This window comes from Coffea arabica, chromosome 1c, assembly GCF_036785885.1.
Source record: "Coffea arabica cultivar ET-39 chromosome 1c, Coffea Arabica ET-39 HiFi, whole genome shotgun sequence".
Taxonomy (NCBI): domain Eukaryota; kingdom Viridiplantae; phylum Streptophyta; class Magnoliopsida; order Gentianales; family Rubiaceae; genus Coffea; species Coffea arabica.
Genome location: NC_092310.1, coordinates 25006295 through 25023590, shown reverse-complemented (window position 1 = coordinate 25023590; position 17296 = coordinate 25006295). Strand labels below are relative to the sequence as shown.

Below are 17296 nucleotides of genomic sequence, written 5' to 3'. Positions count from 1 at the left end.
AACAAGGACATTAATCATGCAATAACAAATAATCCAGAAAACATGTCCAATATAAAGCAATGATAATACATTCATTAAAAGGATACAGGCTCACAAGGAGCAATTCGTTCGTTCGTTCCCCATTCATTCCCTTATTCCTCCAATTCTTTAAAAATGCATGTTTGTAAGTAAAACCCCTCGTTTTCGACGCTTATTTGTTCATTCTCATTCACCTCCTCCTGGACGTTGGCTAGGCTTTTCACCCCCATCCGGACATTGGCCGGACTCCACCCGACAACAAGGTAATACTCGAGTATACCAAACGTTCACCTAGGTCACCAAATCGCTCGACTAAGTCCGCTTCTGGCTCGAGTCGATCAGTAACAAGGGCCTGGGTCTAGTTCAGCCAAAAGGCTTACATTCATGCGCAACGAGTATTTCAAAATTTAATCACCGAAAATTTCATATTTATTTAGGTCAAATGCGATAAAGTACACACTCACGTAGCAAAAGTTCGTTTTAGAAATCATAGAAAACAATTAACATTTAATCAAATATTCACAAATAATCACATAGTCACAACAATCCACATAGTCATAGAAACAAAACGTATATAGAACACTCACCTATTTAAGCAAAATAATGTCCAAAGTATCCTCCCGAATAACACTCTCAATCACCAAGGAACCCTAATAATAGCCAAGAGAAAATATTATAGTTAAACCCCTCCAAAGTTTAAGTGAACCAAAGAAAATCCGAATAACTACTAGTACAAAGTATAAGTATAGTTATGGAAGTGAAAAGAGTACATTTAAACCAAAGGCTATGAGTAAAATATTTGTAAAACTTATGCTTGTTCGTACAACTTTGAAATCTCCATTTAAGTCGAAGTGACAAAGAAAACGTACTCCGAGCAGTCATTATTTTATTTCTCAAGGGTATAAGTTTGGCCAAGTCCTTACTTACATATCTCGGTAAAAGAAGATTCAAATATCCTAGACGGTTCAAGTGATGTTCACTCTTAGTCCTTACTCAAGTTGCAAGTATAGTTCTCTAGTTCTCGAGCGTAAATTTGGGCAGCACGCCCTTTGTGTTTACCTAATTTTCCAGCCATTTTGGCTTCATTATTTTTCTCATTCAAACCCAAAATTACACACAACACAATCCATCTCAATAGCCGTTCAATAGCCTCAAGACAATACAAGTACAAAATTCAAGTTAATAACAAGTGCGGAAATGAGCTTTAGTAAAAGACAGATTTGATAGGGTTTTACGGAAAGGACACATCCGAGGCTACGCTTATCGGATTGGTGTACAACTTATACCGTTTCGAAGCTAAGATGAAGGCCTACAACTTTTATGAAGATCACTTAGTCAAATTTCCAGTGTAACCCAGTCAAATTCCCAGTTCACCAAACCAGGTTCCAACAAATCGACTAATTAACCGTACTACATTTAAATGGTCATATCTCAGGCTACCAAAGTCCGTTTAAGGCGTTCTTTGAAGCATTTAAAATCTAAGACAGAGTAATAAAACTTTCATGTTTTGGAAAATAGCTAAATCAGCACGGATCACAGTGAACAGATGCAGTCAACTAGATGAACTGTCTAAAACGGGTCACTGGAAATATCCTAGGGCAGTGAAGGTATTTTGGTCTTTTCACAGGATAGGTTGCTGTGATTGAGATGAAATTTTGTAGGCACCTATAAAATATCATTCTCTACAACTTTTATGTTTTATGCTAAGCCTAATTCGGCCTCTAACATGATGCAATAAAACCGGACAGAACAAGGCTGAAATTTTCCAGAAATCTGGAAATTTTGGGATTCAATGAAACTTTCTTCATTTCTTGTCTCAATCCACCACCACAACCTCCTATATAAACTTAGATACAACATATATCCTCCATATAGCAAGTATAGGCAGAAATCATCAAACCCTAACTTACATATATCACTTTAAAAATCATCACAACAACTTGTATCACAACTATTCTAACCAAAATATGAATTATATAACATCTTAATCAAAAATAAAAGAACCAAAGCCATGGGTTAGACCTTATACCTCAACAAAAGAAGCTTGCAAGAGTAATACTTCACCTCCTCTTGAAATTTTTGGTTCCCCTAGCTTCCCAAAGTCACAACTCACAATTTAATCGGTTTAGAATTTTGGTTCCTCACTTGGATGGTGCAAATCAAGATGAAATGGTGAAACTCTTGCTCTCTCTTTCCCTCTCTCTTGTCTCGGCCAACCAGCAGAAAAATGGAGTGAAAATGAAGCCAAACAAGATGATAAGAAGGTTGGACTTGGCTTGGTCAAGGAGCCATAAGGGTGTGACACTTGTCACCACCAAAGCCAACAAAAATTTCTTTTTCTTTCCTTGCATTTTTAGCCCTAAATTTCGGTCAAAGCCAGCTGGAAATAAGGAGATATTTTGCTCAAATATTAATGAGATTGTATGGTAAGAAAGTGGTGGTCAAGTGGTGCGTTCAATCGGTAGTGCACGGTACATGTCGGTTCGCATCGCTTTTCCTTAAATCACACGTACTAGGGTTTTTACTTCCTACTCACTAACTTTATATCATTGCTTCTAATCACATATTATTTCTCACCTAAAAGTCACTCTTAAGCACCAAATTTGATCCTTGTTCCCTAACTTGCTCCAACTTGAAAACGAAAAGTGAAACCCTACTTTCTAGGTTCATTTGCACTTATTGCGGAGTAATTGGGTGGTAGGGCTATTATAAAATCATAATTTCCAATTAAAAGGGCATTTTTAAGAAAATGTGAGGGTTTTACAATTCCATAAATTGAATATAGGGTTTCGATTAAAATATAAGAAATTTGAGAAAACGGTCAGTCACAAGTGAAACTAGGGTTTTGATTAGACTTTTAGGGTTTCTAATCTTGTAAAATAAAATGAGGTTTTAAATCAAACCCAAAGAAATAACTTTAGTATCTTCTTTAAAACAAAATAATGTTTTAAAATAAAATAAACTAAAGAAACCGTAATATCCTCTTTGAGACTAAACAAAGATGATCCTAAAAGTTGGGGCGTCACACTAACGAACTTACCTTTGCTTTGTTTAGTATCTCTTCTTTTGTGCAGATTACACAAAGTCAAGTAGAGCTGGTCATGGCATGTTCCATTCCGTAGACACTTGGACACTTTGCGAGTTTCCATGGAGTTTGTCTTCTAGGAACTAAATCTCTTTGGTATCAATTCATGGAATAATGTCCATTCAAACCTGTCGCCATTGGAGGATTCATTCGAGCTCATCTTAAATGGGAAATTCTAGATTCTATTGCTTGTTCTCTACCTACGGTTCATTCCTCGCCTTTCCCTTATTTTGAGCATGTTACTAGCACTAACTCTTGTTGCTCTTATGTAGGTGTTGATGAGAAGTGTAAAGGACTAGCACTGGAACCTCTAGTTGAATCAATTGGTAGAAGGAATATTGAAATGGAGTTTTCACATTTAAATCTTATTCTACACCTTCTTACCATTTAGTTAATAATGTACCATTAGTTCTTTATCCAATTTCTGAATTATTTCAAGTTGACGGTTATTCTGTTTTTGTAGGTTGTAAAGCTGTCCAAAATTTTCCAGCTATGACTAAAGAGTTGCAACCTAATTTCATGCTTGTTCCAGCTGCATGTTGCGCGAATGCATGTGATTCGTATGGGGTGAACTTCACTTCATTCCTGCCGCTTATGTTGGCTGATGTATGCAAGGGTGTCAATCAAGATCCGAGTGCTGTTCTTACCTCACTGGTTCTTGTTTCTATGGATATGCAACACGGGTGGCTCAGTGTCCCACCTCTAGAGTGGCAAGTTCTACCGATTCAGTGCCTAGGGCCGAATTACACCACCTTGCACAACCAGGTTCGAGGCTTTTCTAGTTTCAATGAACATCGTTATGAAATGCATGTGAATGTCCGCGCTCGAAGGCTAATTAGTGAGCTTTGGGTTGCAACTTGGAACGTTCACAAGCCTTATACACGTTCCTTCCTACCTTGGTGAATGTCCTCATTTGAGAACCCCTTGAAGCTATGTGAGAACCCGTAAATTTTTGTATTTTCTAGGGTTTATTTTATTTAATCGCTCGTTTTTCTATAATTTCTTTATTAGGAAAATTTTCTAAATAATTTTTATGGGTAAATAGGGTTTTTAAATTATTTTCCTAGTATAAGTTAGTTCATGAGATTTTTGAAGTGGATACCAAGCGTGGGACCCGCTAACGCTGAAAGTTCGGTAAAATTTTGGCCAGTTAGGTGAAGTTTCATATATCGGGATTAATTTATCAGGTGTTAAGAGATAACTAGAGATGACTAGATGGATTGGTATGAGAGGGACAAGAGGATAGCCATGCATTAATGGTGGTGACAAGTGTCACTTGGAGATTTATTCTTACCTTTGACCACTATTCACTACTTTACTAAATAAACCAAAAATTGACCCAAAATTCATCATCTTCCCTCCCTCTCTTGGCCGACTCTCTCTCAAGAAGAAAAGAAAAGAAAACTCTTAACCTTTTGCTTCTAATCTTGCCTAAATCTTGTGATTCAACCGATTAAACTTGGATTTCATCCATAAAAACCTTTAGTTTAGTGGTAATAGGGTTGGTTATCAAGTGGTTTGGAAGACTAAGGTGCTAAGTTGCTTTCTTTCTTGGGTTGGTAAGGTGAGTAGCTAAGGGACCTCTCTTCTCTTCTCAATAATGCTTAATGAGTGACTTATGTGAGATAAAATGATGGTTTTAGAGGTTATTTCATGACTTTTGGTGGAAGTTGGTGAAGTTTTACATTTATTCATGATTTTTTTTCTGTTTTAATATGTTTAATATTGTTGGGCCATGGATGATAGCTTGGAATGGTTTAGAATGAGGCCATAGTGCGTGAATTGTGGTTGTTTGCGGAAAATTTCTGCATTGGATGGAAAATTTCAGATTTAGGGTTTGAATTTGGGGCTTTTCCTAGGGTTTCTATATAGCACTTGAATTGGCTTTGAGTAAAAGGTTTTGTGACTATAATAAGGTGTAATGAAGGGTTTATGACTTGTAGTGGTAATGGTGATTGTATTTCGAAAGTATGGGTGAATGTTGGTAAGTTGGAGCCTTAGAATCTTAAGGGGAAATGCTGTCCAAATTAGGGTTTCTTGTGTGTTTTTGAACTTGGGTGGTTTTAGGGGTAGTTAGAGGGCTTAGGGTTGTTTAAACCCTTAGTACCGGATACTCCTCATTTTATTTGCAAGTTTCTTTGATTTTACATTAGTGACTTATAGCTTCGATTCATGACTCGTAATTGAGTCTCATTGTATTTATTTGAATGTTTTAGGGCGTGACGGTGGTCCGAGACGCTCGTTGGGTGAACAAGTGTGAAAAGTATCTTTGCTTGCTTGGTGAGTGCACTACTCACTTGTTTGTTACTATGTGGCCTTGTTTTACTTGAAATTGATGCCTTGAATGCTTAATTGTATCGTTGCTATTGATTAAAGCGAGGGTGTACTTGATCACTCTCACTCTTGATGTCTTAATTGATTGTTTACTGTGTTACTGGATTGATACATGAAAGTACTTGAATTGGTGTCGTTTGGACGAGTATCCAATGGCCATTACTGTTATTACTGAGCTCAACCCTATTTGAGGTCAATTGAATCGAGCCGGCAAGGGCTTGGTCATGAAAATTGATGAGCCATGAGGACTGTTATATGGAATCTTGGAGTATGAGACTCTTGATTCCGGTATACTCGAGTATTACCAAATCTAAACTGTTTGGAGTTCGGGCCCGGTTGGGGTATGTGTGGTGGAAGGAAAGGGAGTAAAGTGGAGTCTACGTTTGGTTACTTTTGGTACATTGACGGAGGGTCAATGAGATACGATCAAGTGTGACAAGCGAGAAAAGGGGCTCTTGAGAGCTGTCCGTATCTTTTTACCACTTGTATTGATATATGACTTTATTTGGTTTCTTATTGAGTGAATCTGAAATGAATGGATTTATGTGTAATTGAACATTCTTGCTAGGGTGAAAGTACCTCATTGGGCGAAAGCTCACCCCATTCCTTTTGTTTTCCTTACAGGGATTTGAACCTCTTTTGGAAGGCCTTGATAGGTTGATACCAAGTTGAGCTAGATGTACATATTCTTTTGAATAGCTCTAATGTGTACGAAACCCTAGTTGGATTTAGATCCGACCTTCCTTTTGAATTGTAAATTTGAAACAGTACATGTATAAATAGGTTTGGTATGTTATTTGAAGCTTGCGGTTATGTGATTTCTTGCTTTATATGCTTGGTTGATGTCTGGATAGATTTCGGACAAATTCGGGATTCAAACAACGAAAACAAAAGATTTGGCGGGAAAAGACAGGGTCGAATCAGGCCAAGAATTCGGCCAGAAACTGGCCGGACTAGCGGCCGGATTACCCTGGAAAAATTGGAAATCCGGCCAGTGCTCTCTAGCCGGCATCCGACCAGGAATCCGGCCGAAAATCCGTCCTGATTCTGACGTGTCCGGCACTGTTCACGTCGGCTCCGATTTTCATTTTTTATTATTTTGTGATTTTGACTTGTTTAAACGCGCTTGTGTGTTCCGGAACATTTTAGATCACATTGAATGGTCTCGTTAGTCCTGGCAAGAGTTGGGCAGGCAGTCCGCTAACCCATTTGGTTCGCCTTAGGGGAAGGTGGGGCTGTCACAGGTGGTATCAGAGCCTAGGTTTGGATTAGCCTGGGTGTATTTGAAATACTCGATTTGAGGTTTATACTTGGTTATTGCTTTAAGAATCCTTAAGTTAACTGCGCTTTTGGTGTAGGATAGACGGACATAGTGGGCCGAGTGGTAGCCCCGCTGGTGAGTGACCCCATGGAGTGCTCCCAGTGATCAAGTATCAGATTCGGCTTAGAGGGGCCGTCGTGTGTTGGAGCCCGGCAAACCGACTCCGACGGTGTGAGTGCCGCCACACCTACGCTTACCCCAACACCGTTGTGTTGGCCGTGGTTGAGGAACGAAAGGCGTTGGCAAAGGATAACGCTAGGCTCGAGGCTAGGTGAACCAACTTAGGGCGGCCAACGAGAAACAAGCCGAGCGAATCAAATAGTTAGAATATGACGTGATCGAAGGTGATAATAGGGTAGACGACCTCTGCGCTCAACTCGGGGAGACACGTGAGCATATGACTAAGAGAGCGCGGAAAGTTAGGGTTCGAGCCGAGTCAATCTTGAACCTTTGTGATAACTTGCTCGAGGAGGAGAGCGACGAAGCGTCGTGTACGGGGGCCGGGGCGGGAGGTGAATCCATCCCGTCGGGTGGGTCCACTTGCCCGACAACGAATTAGGCCGCCACTTTTGGAGTAATTTGGAGGCTTTTGACTATTGTATATAGGAAGGATAGAGAATGGTAGATTTGGGAGAGAACCTTGGCTAGCCGTTTTTGTATGTTTGGACTAGCGATGCATATTACTTGTGATGATGCCGCTCCCTTGGGGACTGTTTTGTTGTACTTGACTTGATTGGTTGTTAATATATGTCTTGTTTGACCTTGTATTTGTGGCTTTGTTTGGAATATATACATATGCCTTATTGTAAAAGCTTTTGGGGTTTTACTTACATGCATTGTTAATTTATTGTTCTAGTTACGTTGCCTAGATCGAATAGACTCTATGGAGGGCACACGTAGTGGCCGGGGACGTGGGCGCGGGAGTAAGCAACCCACGTCGGACAGGGGTGCTAAGAAAACCTCATATGGATCCAACCCTATGCCTAGGGTTGACTCCAATGTTCAAATAGCTGCTGCCATGTAGCAAATGACTAACCTACTGGCACAAGTGGTGCAACAAACCCTAATCCTAACCCTGGAAACCCTGGCAACCACGTCAAGAGCGACGACAGAGCACTTGAGAGATTCCAGAAGTTTGCCCCACCGAAATTCATTGGGGGGCCCGACCCGAATGTCGTCGAAAGGTGGCTCGAGAAAATGGTAGATATTTTTGCTACCTTGCACTACACCGAAGAACGGCAGGTGACTTTCACCGTTTTCCAGCTGGAAGGGACGGCCCGTTCCTGGTGGAACGCCATCCGACAGAAATGGGAACGGGAGCAGACGTCCCGGACTTGGGTGAATTTCATGCGAGAGTTCAATGCTAAATTCTTCCCTCCTCTGGTCCAGGAGCGGAAAGAAGATGAGTTTATCCGACTTCGTCAAGGGGCCCAGTCTGTAGCGGAATATGAAAGCCAGTTTACCCGCCTATCTAAATTTGCCCCTGAGCTAATTATGACCGAGCAACGGCGAATAAGGCGTTTTATTCAGGGCTTGAACGTGGAAATTCAGAAGGACCTCACGGTAGCCCAGATTAATGCTTTTAGCGAGGCCGTGGAGAAGGCCAAACGGGTAGAGAGTGCTAGGTTGCAAGTAAGGAACTTCCAGGCAAAGAAGCGACGCTTTCCTGGAAGCAGTTCAGGGCAAGGGGATAAAGGTGCCCCTTCTAAGTTTGGACGAGGAGCTGGAGGTGGACGACAGTCGGGTTTCGGCAGAGGGGCTCAGTCCAGATGTGGCTCGACCGGGAGAGGCCAAGGCGGAAATTTTCAGAGGGGTTCAGGTTCGGCGTCCCGTGGGCCTTGTGGATACTGCGGAAAGCCGAATCACTTCGAGGATAACTGCTAGAAGAAAGAGGGCAAATGTTTGCGTTGCGGAAGCACAGACCACCAGCTTGCTACCTGCCCAATCCTAAAGCAAGATGGAAAGGGGAGCCAGCAACCACCGAGGACCAATGCTGGACCAGCGAAGGGAGATGGGACGAAACCTAAGGTCGCGGCTCGTGTATACTCGTTAGAGCCCCAGCAGGTCCCAGATTCCTCTGAGGTCGTGGAAGGTACGATCCCTGTATTCCACCGTTTTGCAGAGGTTTTAGTAGATCCTGGTGCCACTCATTCCTTTGTTAACCCTAATTTCATGCGTAACATTGACATAAAACCTGTTAGTTTACCTTATGACTTGGAAGTTAGTATGCCTACGAGGGATCATCGTTTGGTTACTAGTCTGATTTATAGGAATTGTAAGGTTTGGGTAGGAGAGAGGAGAATGTTAGGGGACTTGATTAGCCTGTCCATCAAGGGATATGATGTGATTCTAGGCATGGACCGGTTAGCCAGGTATAATGCCCAATTGGACTGTAAAAAGAAGGTAGTGGAGTTCCGCATTCCTGGGGAGGCGACCCTAAGGTTAGATATAAGGGGAAGGTTAGCCTCATCTGCCCTAATCTCGGGCATTCAGGCTAGAAAACTGTTAAACAAAGGGGCGCAAGGATTTTTAGCCTTTCTAATCAACACTCCTACGGATAAGTTGAAGGTGGAGGACGTACCCATAATAAAGGAATACCCGGATGTATTTCCTGACGAATTAGTATCCTTATCCCCGGAGAGAGAGGTAGAATTCAAAATCGACTTGTTACCGGGAACCTCGCTTATCTCAAAAACCCTGTATCGAATGGCTCCTGCGGAGCTCAGGGAGCTGAAATTTCAATTACAAGATCTTTTGGAGCGAGGTTTCATTCATGAGAATGGGTCTCATTGGGGAGCTTCTGTACTGCTTGTATAGAAAAAGGACGGTAGTTTGAGAATGTGTATTGACTATCGGGGCCTGAACAACGTCAAGGTTAAGAATAAGTATCCACTGCCCCATATAGATGAGCTGTTCGACCAGTTGCAAGGAGCGGTGGTCTTTTCGAAACTGGACCTCCGCCAGGGGTATTACCAGTTATTGATTAGAAAAGAGGATATTCCGAAAACCGCCTTCAATTCGAGATACGGGCACTATGAATTCGCGGTTATGCCCTTCGGACTGACCAATGCCCCAGCCGCCTTTATGGACTTAATGCATAGGGTTTTTAAGCCTTACTTGGATCGATTCGTCGTGGTCTTCATCGACGACATCCTGGTTTATTCCAAGACGCATGAGGAGCACGAGCAGCACTTGAGAATCGTCCTGCAAACCCTAAGGGAGCATCAATTGTACGCCTAGTTCAGCAAGTGTGAATTTTGGCTGGAGAAAATTTCTTTTCTAGGGCACGAATTTCTCGATGGGGCATTTCGGTTGACTCGGCAAAAGTGGAGGCCATGACTAATTGGAAGAGACCAGAAAACCCCACCGAAGTTCGTAACTTTTTAGGTTTAGCGGGGTATTACCCGCGGTTCATCAAAGACTTTTCTAAACTAGCCGGTCCTTTAACCGACCTGACGAAGAAGCATGGCCGATTTGTGTGGAATGCCAAATGCGACGCGAGTTTTCAGAAATTAAAGAAAAGGTTGGCCATGGCGCCAGTTCTAGTCTTACCTAACGGAGTTGACGGGTTTGCCGTATATACTGACGTGTCATGAGAAGGTCTAGGGTGTGTGCTGATGCAGAACCGGAATGTAATATCCTTTGCCTCTAAGAAGTTAAAACCCCACGAGCAGAACTACCTAACCCATGATTTGGAACTAGCCGCGGTTGTTTTTGCTCTAAAGAAATGGAGGCACTATCTATATGGGGCAACGTTCGAGGTGTACTCCGACCACAAGAGCCTTAGGTATCTTTTCTCTCAAAAGGAATTGAATATGAGACAGCGATGGTGGATGAAATTTTTAGAGGATTATGACTGTACTATTAACTACCATCCGGGAAAGGTGAACGTGGTGGCCGATGCCTTGAGTCGCAAGGCTCAGGTAGTAGGGTTAATGATCAAAGAGTGGTGTGGCGACCCCACTTCCCCCTGAGGCGAACCAAAGGGTTGGCGGGCCGTCTGCCCAGCTCTCGCCAGGACTCACGCAAGCATTCTAGCCCAAATCCTTTCAAAGGATAACTTAATTTATTACAAAAACAAGTTTTCTCGAATGGAATCATCCTTAAAGCCACATTATCTTCAAAGATAGCGATGATAAAATCGCCAGTCGAGGCCCTTAAACGTCCTACGTGCTACTTACCAAAGTACAAAGTCATCGCAAACCGTATATATAAAATGCATAAATCCATAATACAGCTTACAAGCTAAGTAATCGAATTAAGGTTACACATTTTCCAGCTTCAAGTGGCAATCCAAAGGAAAAGTGCATTATCTCAAATAACACATTACAGTCCACATAATAAGTTATAATATTCAAATACAATCCAAAAGGAAAACATGAGTAAGCATCCAGCTTTCAGTTTCCAGAACCTGTTAAGGAAAACAATAAACGTGGGGTGAGCTAAAGCTCAGTGGTGCCCCAAAACATGCAATCACATAAATCAAACAGCGGTTAATAATTTAAATCAAATTGAAACAGTTAGGAAAGCGTGTAACAGCACAAGGTAGGATACAAGGGCTCTCAGGAGCCATTTTCCACGCTTGATCAGATACCATCGTAGTTGACCCTCCGTCAACTTTCCCTACTTAATTTCCATGTAGATACACTTATTTTAATCCTAACCCGTCACCGTTCATACCTCTGCTTTGGGCCCAAACTTCATCTACCGACGCAGTATACTCGAGATATACCCGTAATAAATTTGTCGAGGGATTCACCCAACGACGTTTTGGTAGTTGGATTCAGATGTCGAGGGATTCACCCAACGACGCAACTACAGATTCAGATGTTATGGTAGTTGGATTCAGATGTCGAGGGATTCACCCAACGACGCAACTACATTTAGATTCACGGATTCATTAGAAAATGTTTCACACATGTCACACTCGAACGGCTAGTGCGATAAAGTACACACTGCTCACTTCGATGGATCAAAATCATTTATTGCCTTTTGACAATTATCACATAGCGAATTGATAAAGCGCCTAACCACATAACATAGAACAAGCAGGGACACTCACCAAGAGTGAAGTTCAGATATTGGATTGAGGATCGAGTTCCGCGTCCTCGTAAAATCCTAGAATATCAGAATTTAAGCCATAAGTTTTCTATTGGAACTGTTGGCTTGCACATGTAGACTTTTCTAGCATGTTGCTAGTTTACTTTTTTCTCAAAATATTTTACTTGGAATCGAGCTTGTGAGAACCGTACAATATTTCTTATAATATTCCTAGAATACTTTTCCTCGAAGAAAATACTATTATTATTTTCTTAAAATAAGTCGGCAAGATAATTAATATCAAGGCTAAAAGTATACCTTGGAAAAAAAAAGTTCATTGGAGTGGTTGTGCCTACAAAAATCTTTGCTAAGGCTTTAGGGTAAGGTCTATTGAAAAATGTTGCTAAAATAAGGTTTTTTTCTTCTTGCCAAGCAGGTTTCTACGTTTAAAACTAAAGTGATCGAGTTTCACCTTTTAAATTTTCCTTAGTTCCGACTAGCCTTAAACGATTTATAAAGAAGGAAGGAATTTGGAACAAAACTAAGGTTTTGAGTCTGGGAGAATCATTTTCCCAAATTGATAAGGCTAGTCTAACTTAAGGGATAAAAGTCATGTTGCCCAAGTTTCTAAGGCAAAAATAGTAGACACTATGTTTAGCAATACGATGCTAAATCTGTACCGTTCGAGACTTAAAGCAAAATATTTTTCATTTACTTAGTCAAGCGTTTACTTGGAGTCACAAGGTCGGTACAACTTCTCACATTTTCGATTCCAATCCAAAATCACATTTCCTCAATATTGCACAATTAGAATTTAAACAGTAATAACACTAGGGCTCGTCAATTCTTAGCCCTGTGTTCCAACCAATTTATATCTAAGCATAAGCAGGAAAATTTACCAAGGCTTCGTCAATACTTAGCACTTGGTAATCAGTACTTATATCAACTCACAGTTTCACAAAATAGTAGCACAGATTTCTAAACAAGTTCAGCAATTCAGTTATCCATGCAGGGTGGGAATTCATAGAGCCCACCACCAACCAATTTCCAATAAATCAACCATCAATTCAAAAGTGGGAATTCGTAGAGCCCACCGTCAACAATTTCGACACATTATGCTCCAATGAAAAATAATGTCGACCATTAGCTTTGCGGACATTGGAATACGAGTAGAAATTGTTTCACTAGCCAGGCTTAAGCATACGTTTAGCAAGTACCTTCTTACCCTCTAATTCTTTGAAAATTTCAGGAACACCCTAGGGTCAAACCACAATCATTAACATCAACATTTTCCATGTGTTTCCAATCATTAAGGTTCAAGGAATAACTTCACAATCGAGCTGGAAATTCTTACTCAAACTTTGGCAACCACAAGGAAAATTTCCAGCATTTGTACACCCACATTTTTGGTTGAATCCTTCGAGATATCAAAACGTTTCATTGCTAAACAGCTTTCACAGATTAACGTGTACATTTTGTCATGCGTCTCGAGCTCATAATACCCCAAGGAAAAATTCCAGGAACCACTTTAAAAAATTCAGTTCAACCTTTCGGTCATTAAAATTTCCAGCACTTCGTTGTTTATAAATTCACAATTTTCGTGGCTAAGACATGCTATTAAGCTCTCAGCTTCATCATACACTTTCTTAGCTAAACAATGAACATTTCCAGTTCAAGAGTTGAATTTAAACAACTGTTATAATCTTCAAAATTTCCAGGTTCAAATTCACGGCAGTTTACAAAGAAATTTCTAGCAATTGTATGTTCTTAACTCCAACTTTTCTTTGGCCAAAATAGGGTATTAGGCACTCAAATTCAACATGCCACCACTTAGCTAGGTAATTAACATCTTTCGTTCAAAATCAAATTCAGTTAACAACTACAAACATCCCAAAAATCCAGGAATTCATTCGGCTCTTCTTGGATAATCTTGCATGCAGCAGATTTTCTTGTTTATTTTTGTTTCTAGATTAGCCGGACCAAAACACTTCATGCAAGGCTTAATCATTTAGTTTTAATTAGTCAAACACCTAACCAAGTGGAAATCAAACACGTTCCAGCAAATTCATGCTAAAATACCCAAGCAATTTCCCAAAACAATTTCAACGGCTAATCTAGAAAATCAGTTCAGCAGTCCAGAAATTTTCTAATAAGTTTTCCAGCCATGCAACCGAAATTCTGAGCCTTAAAGTTCACATGCATCACTAAATAAGGAGGTTATCTAACAGGTTGATCCAAGATTAAGCTCAAATCATCACACCCAGCAATTTTAAAACCAAAATTTCCAGCTCAAGTTCTCGGCAGAAACAGATTCTTACGCAAATCAGATTTTCTTTTTCCAATGACTCATCCGATGGTTTAATATTCAACATGCAAAGCTTAATCCTCTAGTCCTGAGATAAGTAATCATATTTCTGGGCTCACATTACCACAAATGGCCGAGATTAAGGCTGCATTTTCCAGTTCAGTTTCTTGGCAGAGTCATTTAATCAAAACAGATTTTTCTGAAACTTTGGTTTCCTCATCCGACTACACAACCAAAGCATGCATGCCCCTACGTGACTCTATCTACCTCTGATCAACCCAAAATAGTCCAGAAAATTACCTCAGAATAGCTCAGCTCACGAATAAGAAAGCTACGAAATTTTCTCTCGGCTCACGCTCAGGTTTGATGGTTCTGGTTTTCTGGTTGCGACCGGTGGAGGGTGAAGCTGGGTTGCAGCTGGTTGTTGATGCGGAAAGGGATGGGCTTGCTCACGGCTTCTTCCTAGTTCCACTCTGGCTTGCAGACAGAACCTTGGAAGAGTTGCAGCTCGTGCGGCTTCCTTTCTTTTCTCCTCTCTCGAATGGCAGAGTGAAGCTCGGTCTCTCCCTCTCTAACTCAGTCGAGAATAGCGAAGTTAAGGTGGAGTGTAGTCTGATATGTGGAGTGGAGATGAAATGAAGGAGTGCCGTGGTTTTGGAGCTGATTGAGTGTAAGAGTTGGTTTACTTGTGGAGTTGGTGATGGATTTGGATTGGTGGTATGGGGCGGCTTGTGTATTGCAGTGGAGAAGTGGCCGATTGGTTAGCTGGAGTGGCGGACAATCATGGTGTCCAAGGAGTCGTTTGGCCGTGAGTGGTGATGGTTGTGGTGCAGTGGGGATTTGGTGAGTTGCGAAGGGCATTTTGGTCCTTTCACATTGCCTCTAACCTCTACTTGAATTTAGATTCGAACTTAGTATCAACGATTTTCCTCAAGTATGATTTAGTGGCCTATTATACGTTAGTATACTTAAACCGTTTTATCGAATCTTTATCGCTTACTATTTGGTTCCCAACATTCTTACTTTATTAGTTTCTTATTAAAATCAAGTTTGACCTTGTAATAAAAATCTAACATTTATCGTTGGCACTAAACAGAATTTATCATTGGAATTTAATTAATTTATTTTAAGGCGAAAATTTAATCCAACCCTAAAGATATTAATTTAGTCAAATAAAACCAAGAAATTTCATAACTTTGGAAAAGTATAGTATTTTTCACATAAACCTATTTTTACACGCTTAATTGTGAACAATTAAAAGTAATGCTAGAAGTTATTGAACAATAAAAGAAATGCAAATGAAATATGCACTAATTTATATATCCATTTTTCAGGGTTCTCACATCCTCCCCTCCTTACAAGAATTTTGTCCTCAAAATTCACAATTTCTAAGAAAATAAATCAGGATACTTTTTCTGCATATCATCTTCTAATTCCCAAGTTGCTTCCTCCAGTCCATGATTTCTCCATAACATCTTTACCAGAGGGATTTTCTTGTTCCTCAGCTCCTTCACTTCTCTTTCCAAAATCTTAACTGGTTCTTCTTCATAGGTTAGTGTCTCATCCACTTCAATTCCTTCCAGTTGTAGCACATGGCTTGGGTCAGGATAATATTTCCTAAGCATGGAAACATGAAATACATCGTGAATCCTAGCCATGCTTGCAGGCAATTTCAGCTGATATGCTACATTCCCAACTTTTCTCAAAATTTCAAAAGGTCCGATATACCTTGGCTTCAGTTTCTTACCTTTCTTAGATACTACTCCGCTCTTCAAGGGTTTAACTCTTAGGAAAACCTTGTCCCCTATTTCAAACTCCAAATCTTTCCTCCTTGTGTCGGCGTAGCTCTTTTGTCTACTTTGGGCAATTTGAAGCCTTTCTCTAATTAGTTTCACCTTCTCCTGGGCTTCTTCTATCCAAGGTATGGCTGTAGGATCTATAATCTTCTTTTCTCCAACTTCATCCCAATGAATCGGAGATCGACACCTTCTCCCGTACAAAGCTTCATAAGGTGCCATTTGAATCGAAGCCTGATAGCTATTATTATATGCAAATTCTACCAAGGTCATATATTTATTCCATTTACCTCCAAAATCCAATATACACGATCTCAGCAGGTCCTCCAAAGTTTGGATTGTCCTTTCCGATTGCCCGTCGGTTTGGGGATGGTACGCAGTACTAAATTTCAACTTGGTCCCCAAAGACTCTTGAAATTTCTGCCAAAAACGCGAGACAAACCTTGGATCTCGGTCGGACACGATACTCACTGGAATACCATGTAGCCTTAGGATCTCTTCTGTGTACAACTTGACCAATTTCTCCAATGAAAAACTCATGCTCACAGGTAGGAAATGTGCAGACTTAGTGAGTCGATCGACTATTACCCAAATTGCATCAAATCCTTTTTGACTTTTAGGCAGTCCCGTTACAAAATCCATGGTGATGTGTTCCCATTTCCATTCAGGGATTTCTAACGGTTGCAACAAACCAGAGGGCTTCTGATGCTCTGCTTTTACTTGTTGGCAAGTTAAACATTTCTGTACATACTCTGCCACATCCTTTTTCAAACCTTCCCACCAATATAAACTCTTCACATCATGATACATCTTGGTCACTCCTGGATGTATAGTATACTTTGATCGATGTGATTCTTCCAAAATTTCTTTTCTGATCTCTTCATCTGCCGGAATCACAATACGATCTCGGAACCTCAATACACCTTCAGACCCCAATTTAAAATCTAGGATTTCCCCTTTTTGCACTTTCTCCAAATTCTTCTGAATCACAGGGTCCGATTCCTGAGCCTCCTTAATACGCTCTAGTAATGGTGATTTCAGAGATAGATTCCCAAATAATATCTTCAATTTCTCCAAGCGAGGGTTCCAATTACTTATTTCTTCTAGCATGTCCCATTCTTTAACCATCAACCCCGCTATTTGGGCCTTTCTACTTAAAGCGTCAGCTACCACATTTGCTTTTCCTGGATGGTAGTTGATCGAACAATCATAATCTTCCAAAAATTCTACCCATCGCCTTTGTCTCAAATTCAGTTCCTTTTGGGAGAACAAATACTTGAGGCTCTTATGATCTGTAAAAACCTCAAAAGTCACGCCATACAAGTAGTGTCTCCATTTCTTTAAGGCGAAAATCACTGCTGCTAACTCTAGGTCATGAGTTGGGTAGTTCTGTTCAT

At 40.7% G+C, this 17296-nt stretch overlaps 1 protein-coding gene across 1 annotated transcript in view; it reads right to left on the bottom strand.

The window, feature by feature from the left end:
* Nucleotides 1-15491: 15491 nt before the first annotated feature.
* LOC140005058 (uncharacterized) overlaps nt 15492-17296 on the bottom strand; it is a 41313-nt gene continuing 39508 nt past the window's right edge. Inside the window, exons 6-8 of the mRNA XM_072045170.1 lie at nt 16592-17083; nt 16342-16480; nt 15492-15720 (exon numbers count right to left, since the gene is read on the bottom strand). Of these exons, the coding sequence (XP_071901271.1) occupies nt 15492-15720; nt 16342-16480; nt 16592-17083 (860 nt within the window). The remainder of the gene's footprint in view (nt 15721-16341; nt 16481-16591; nt 17084-17296) is intronic.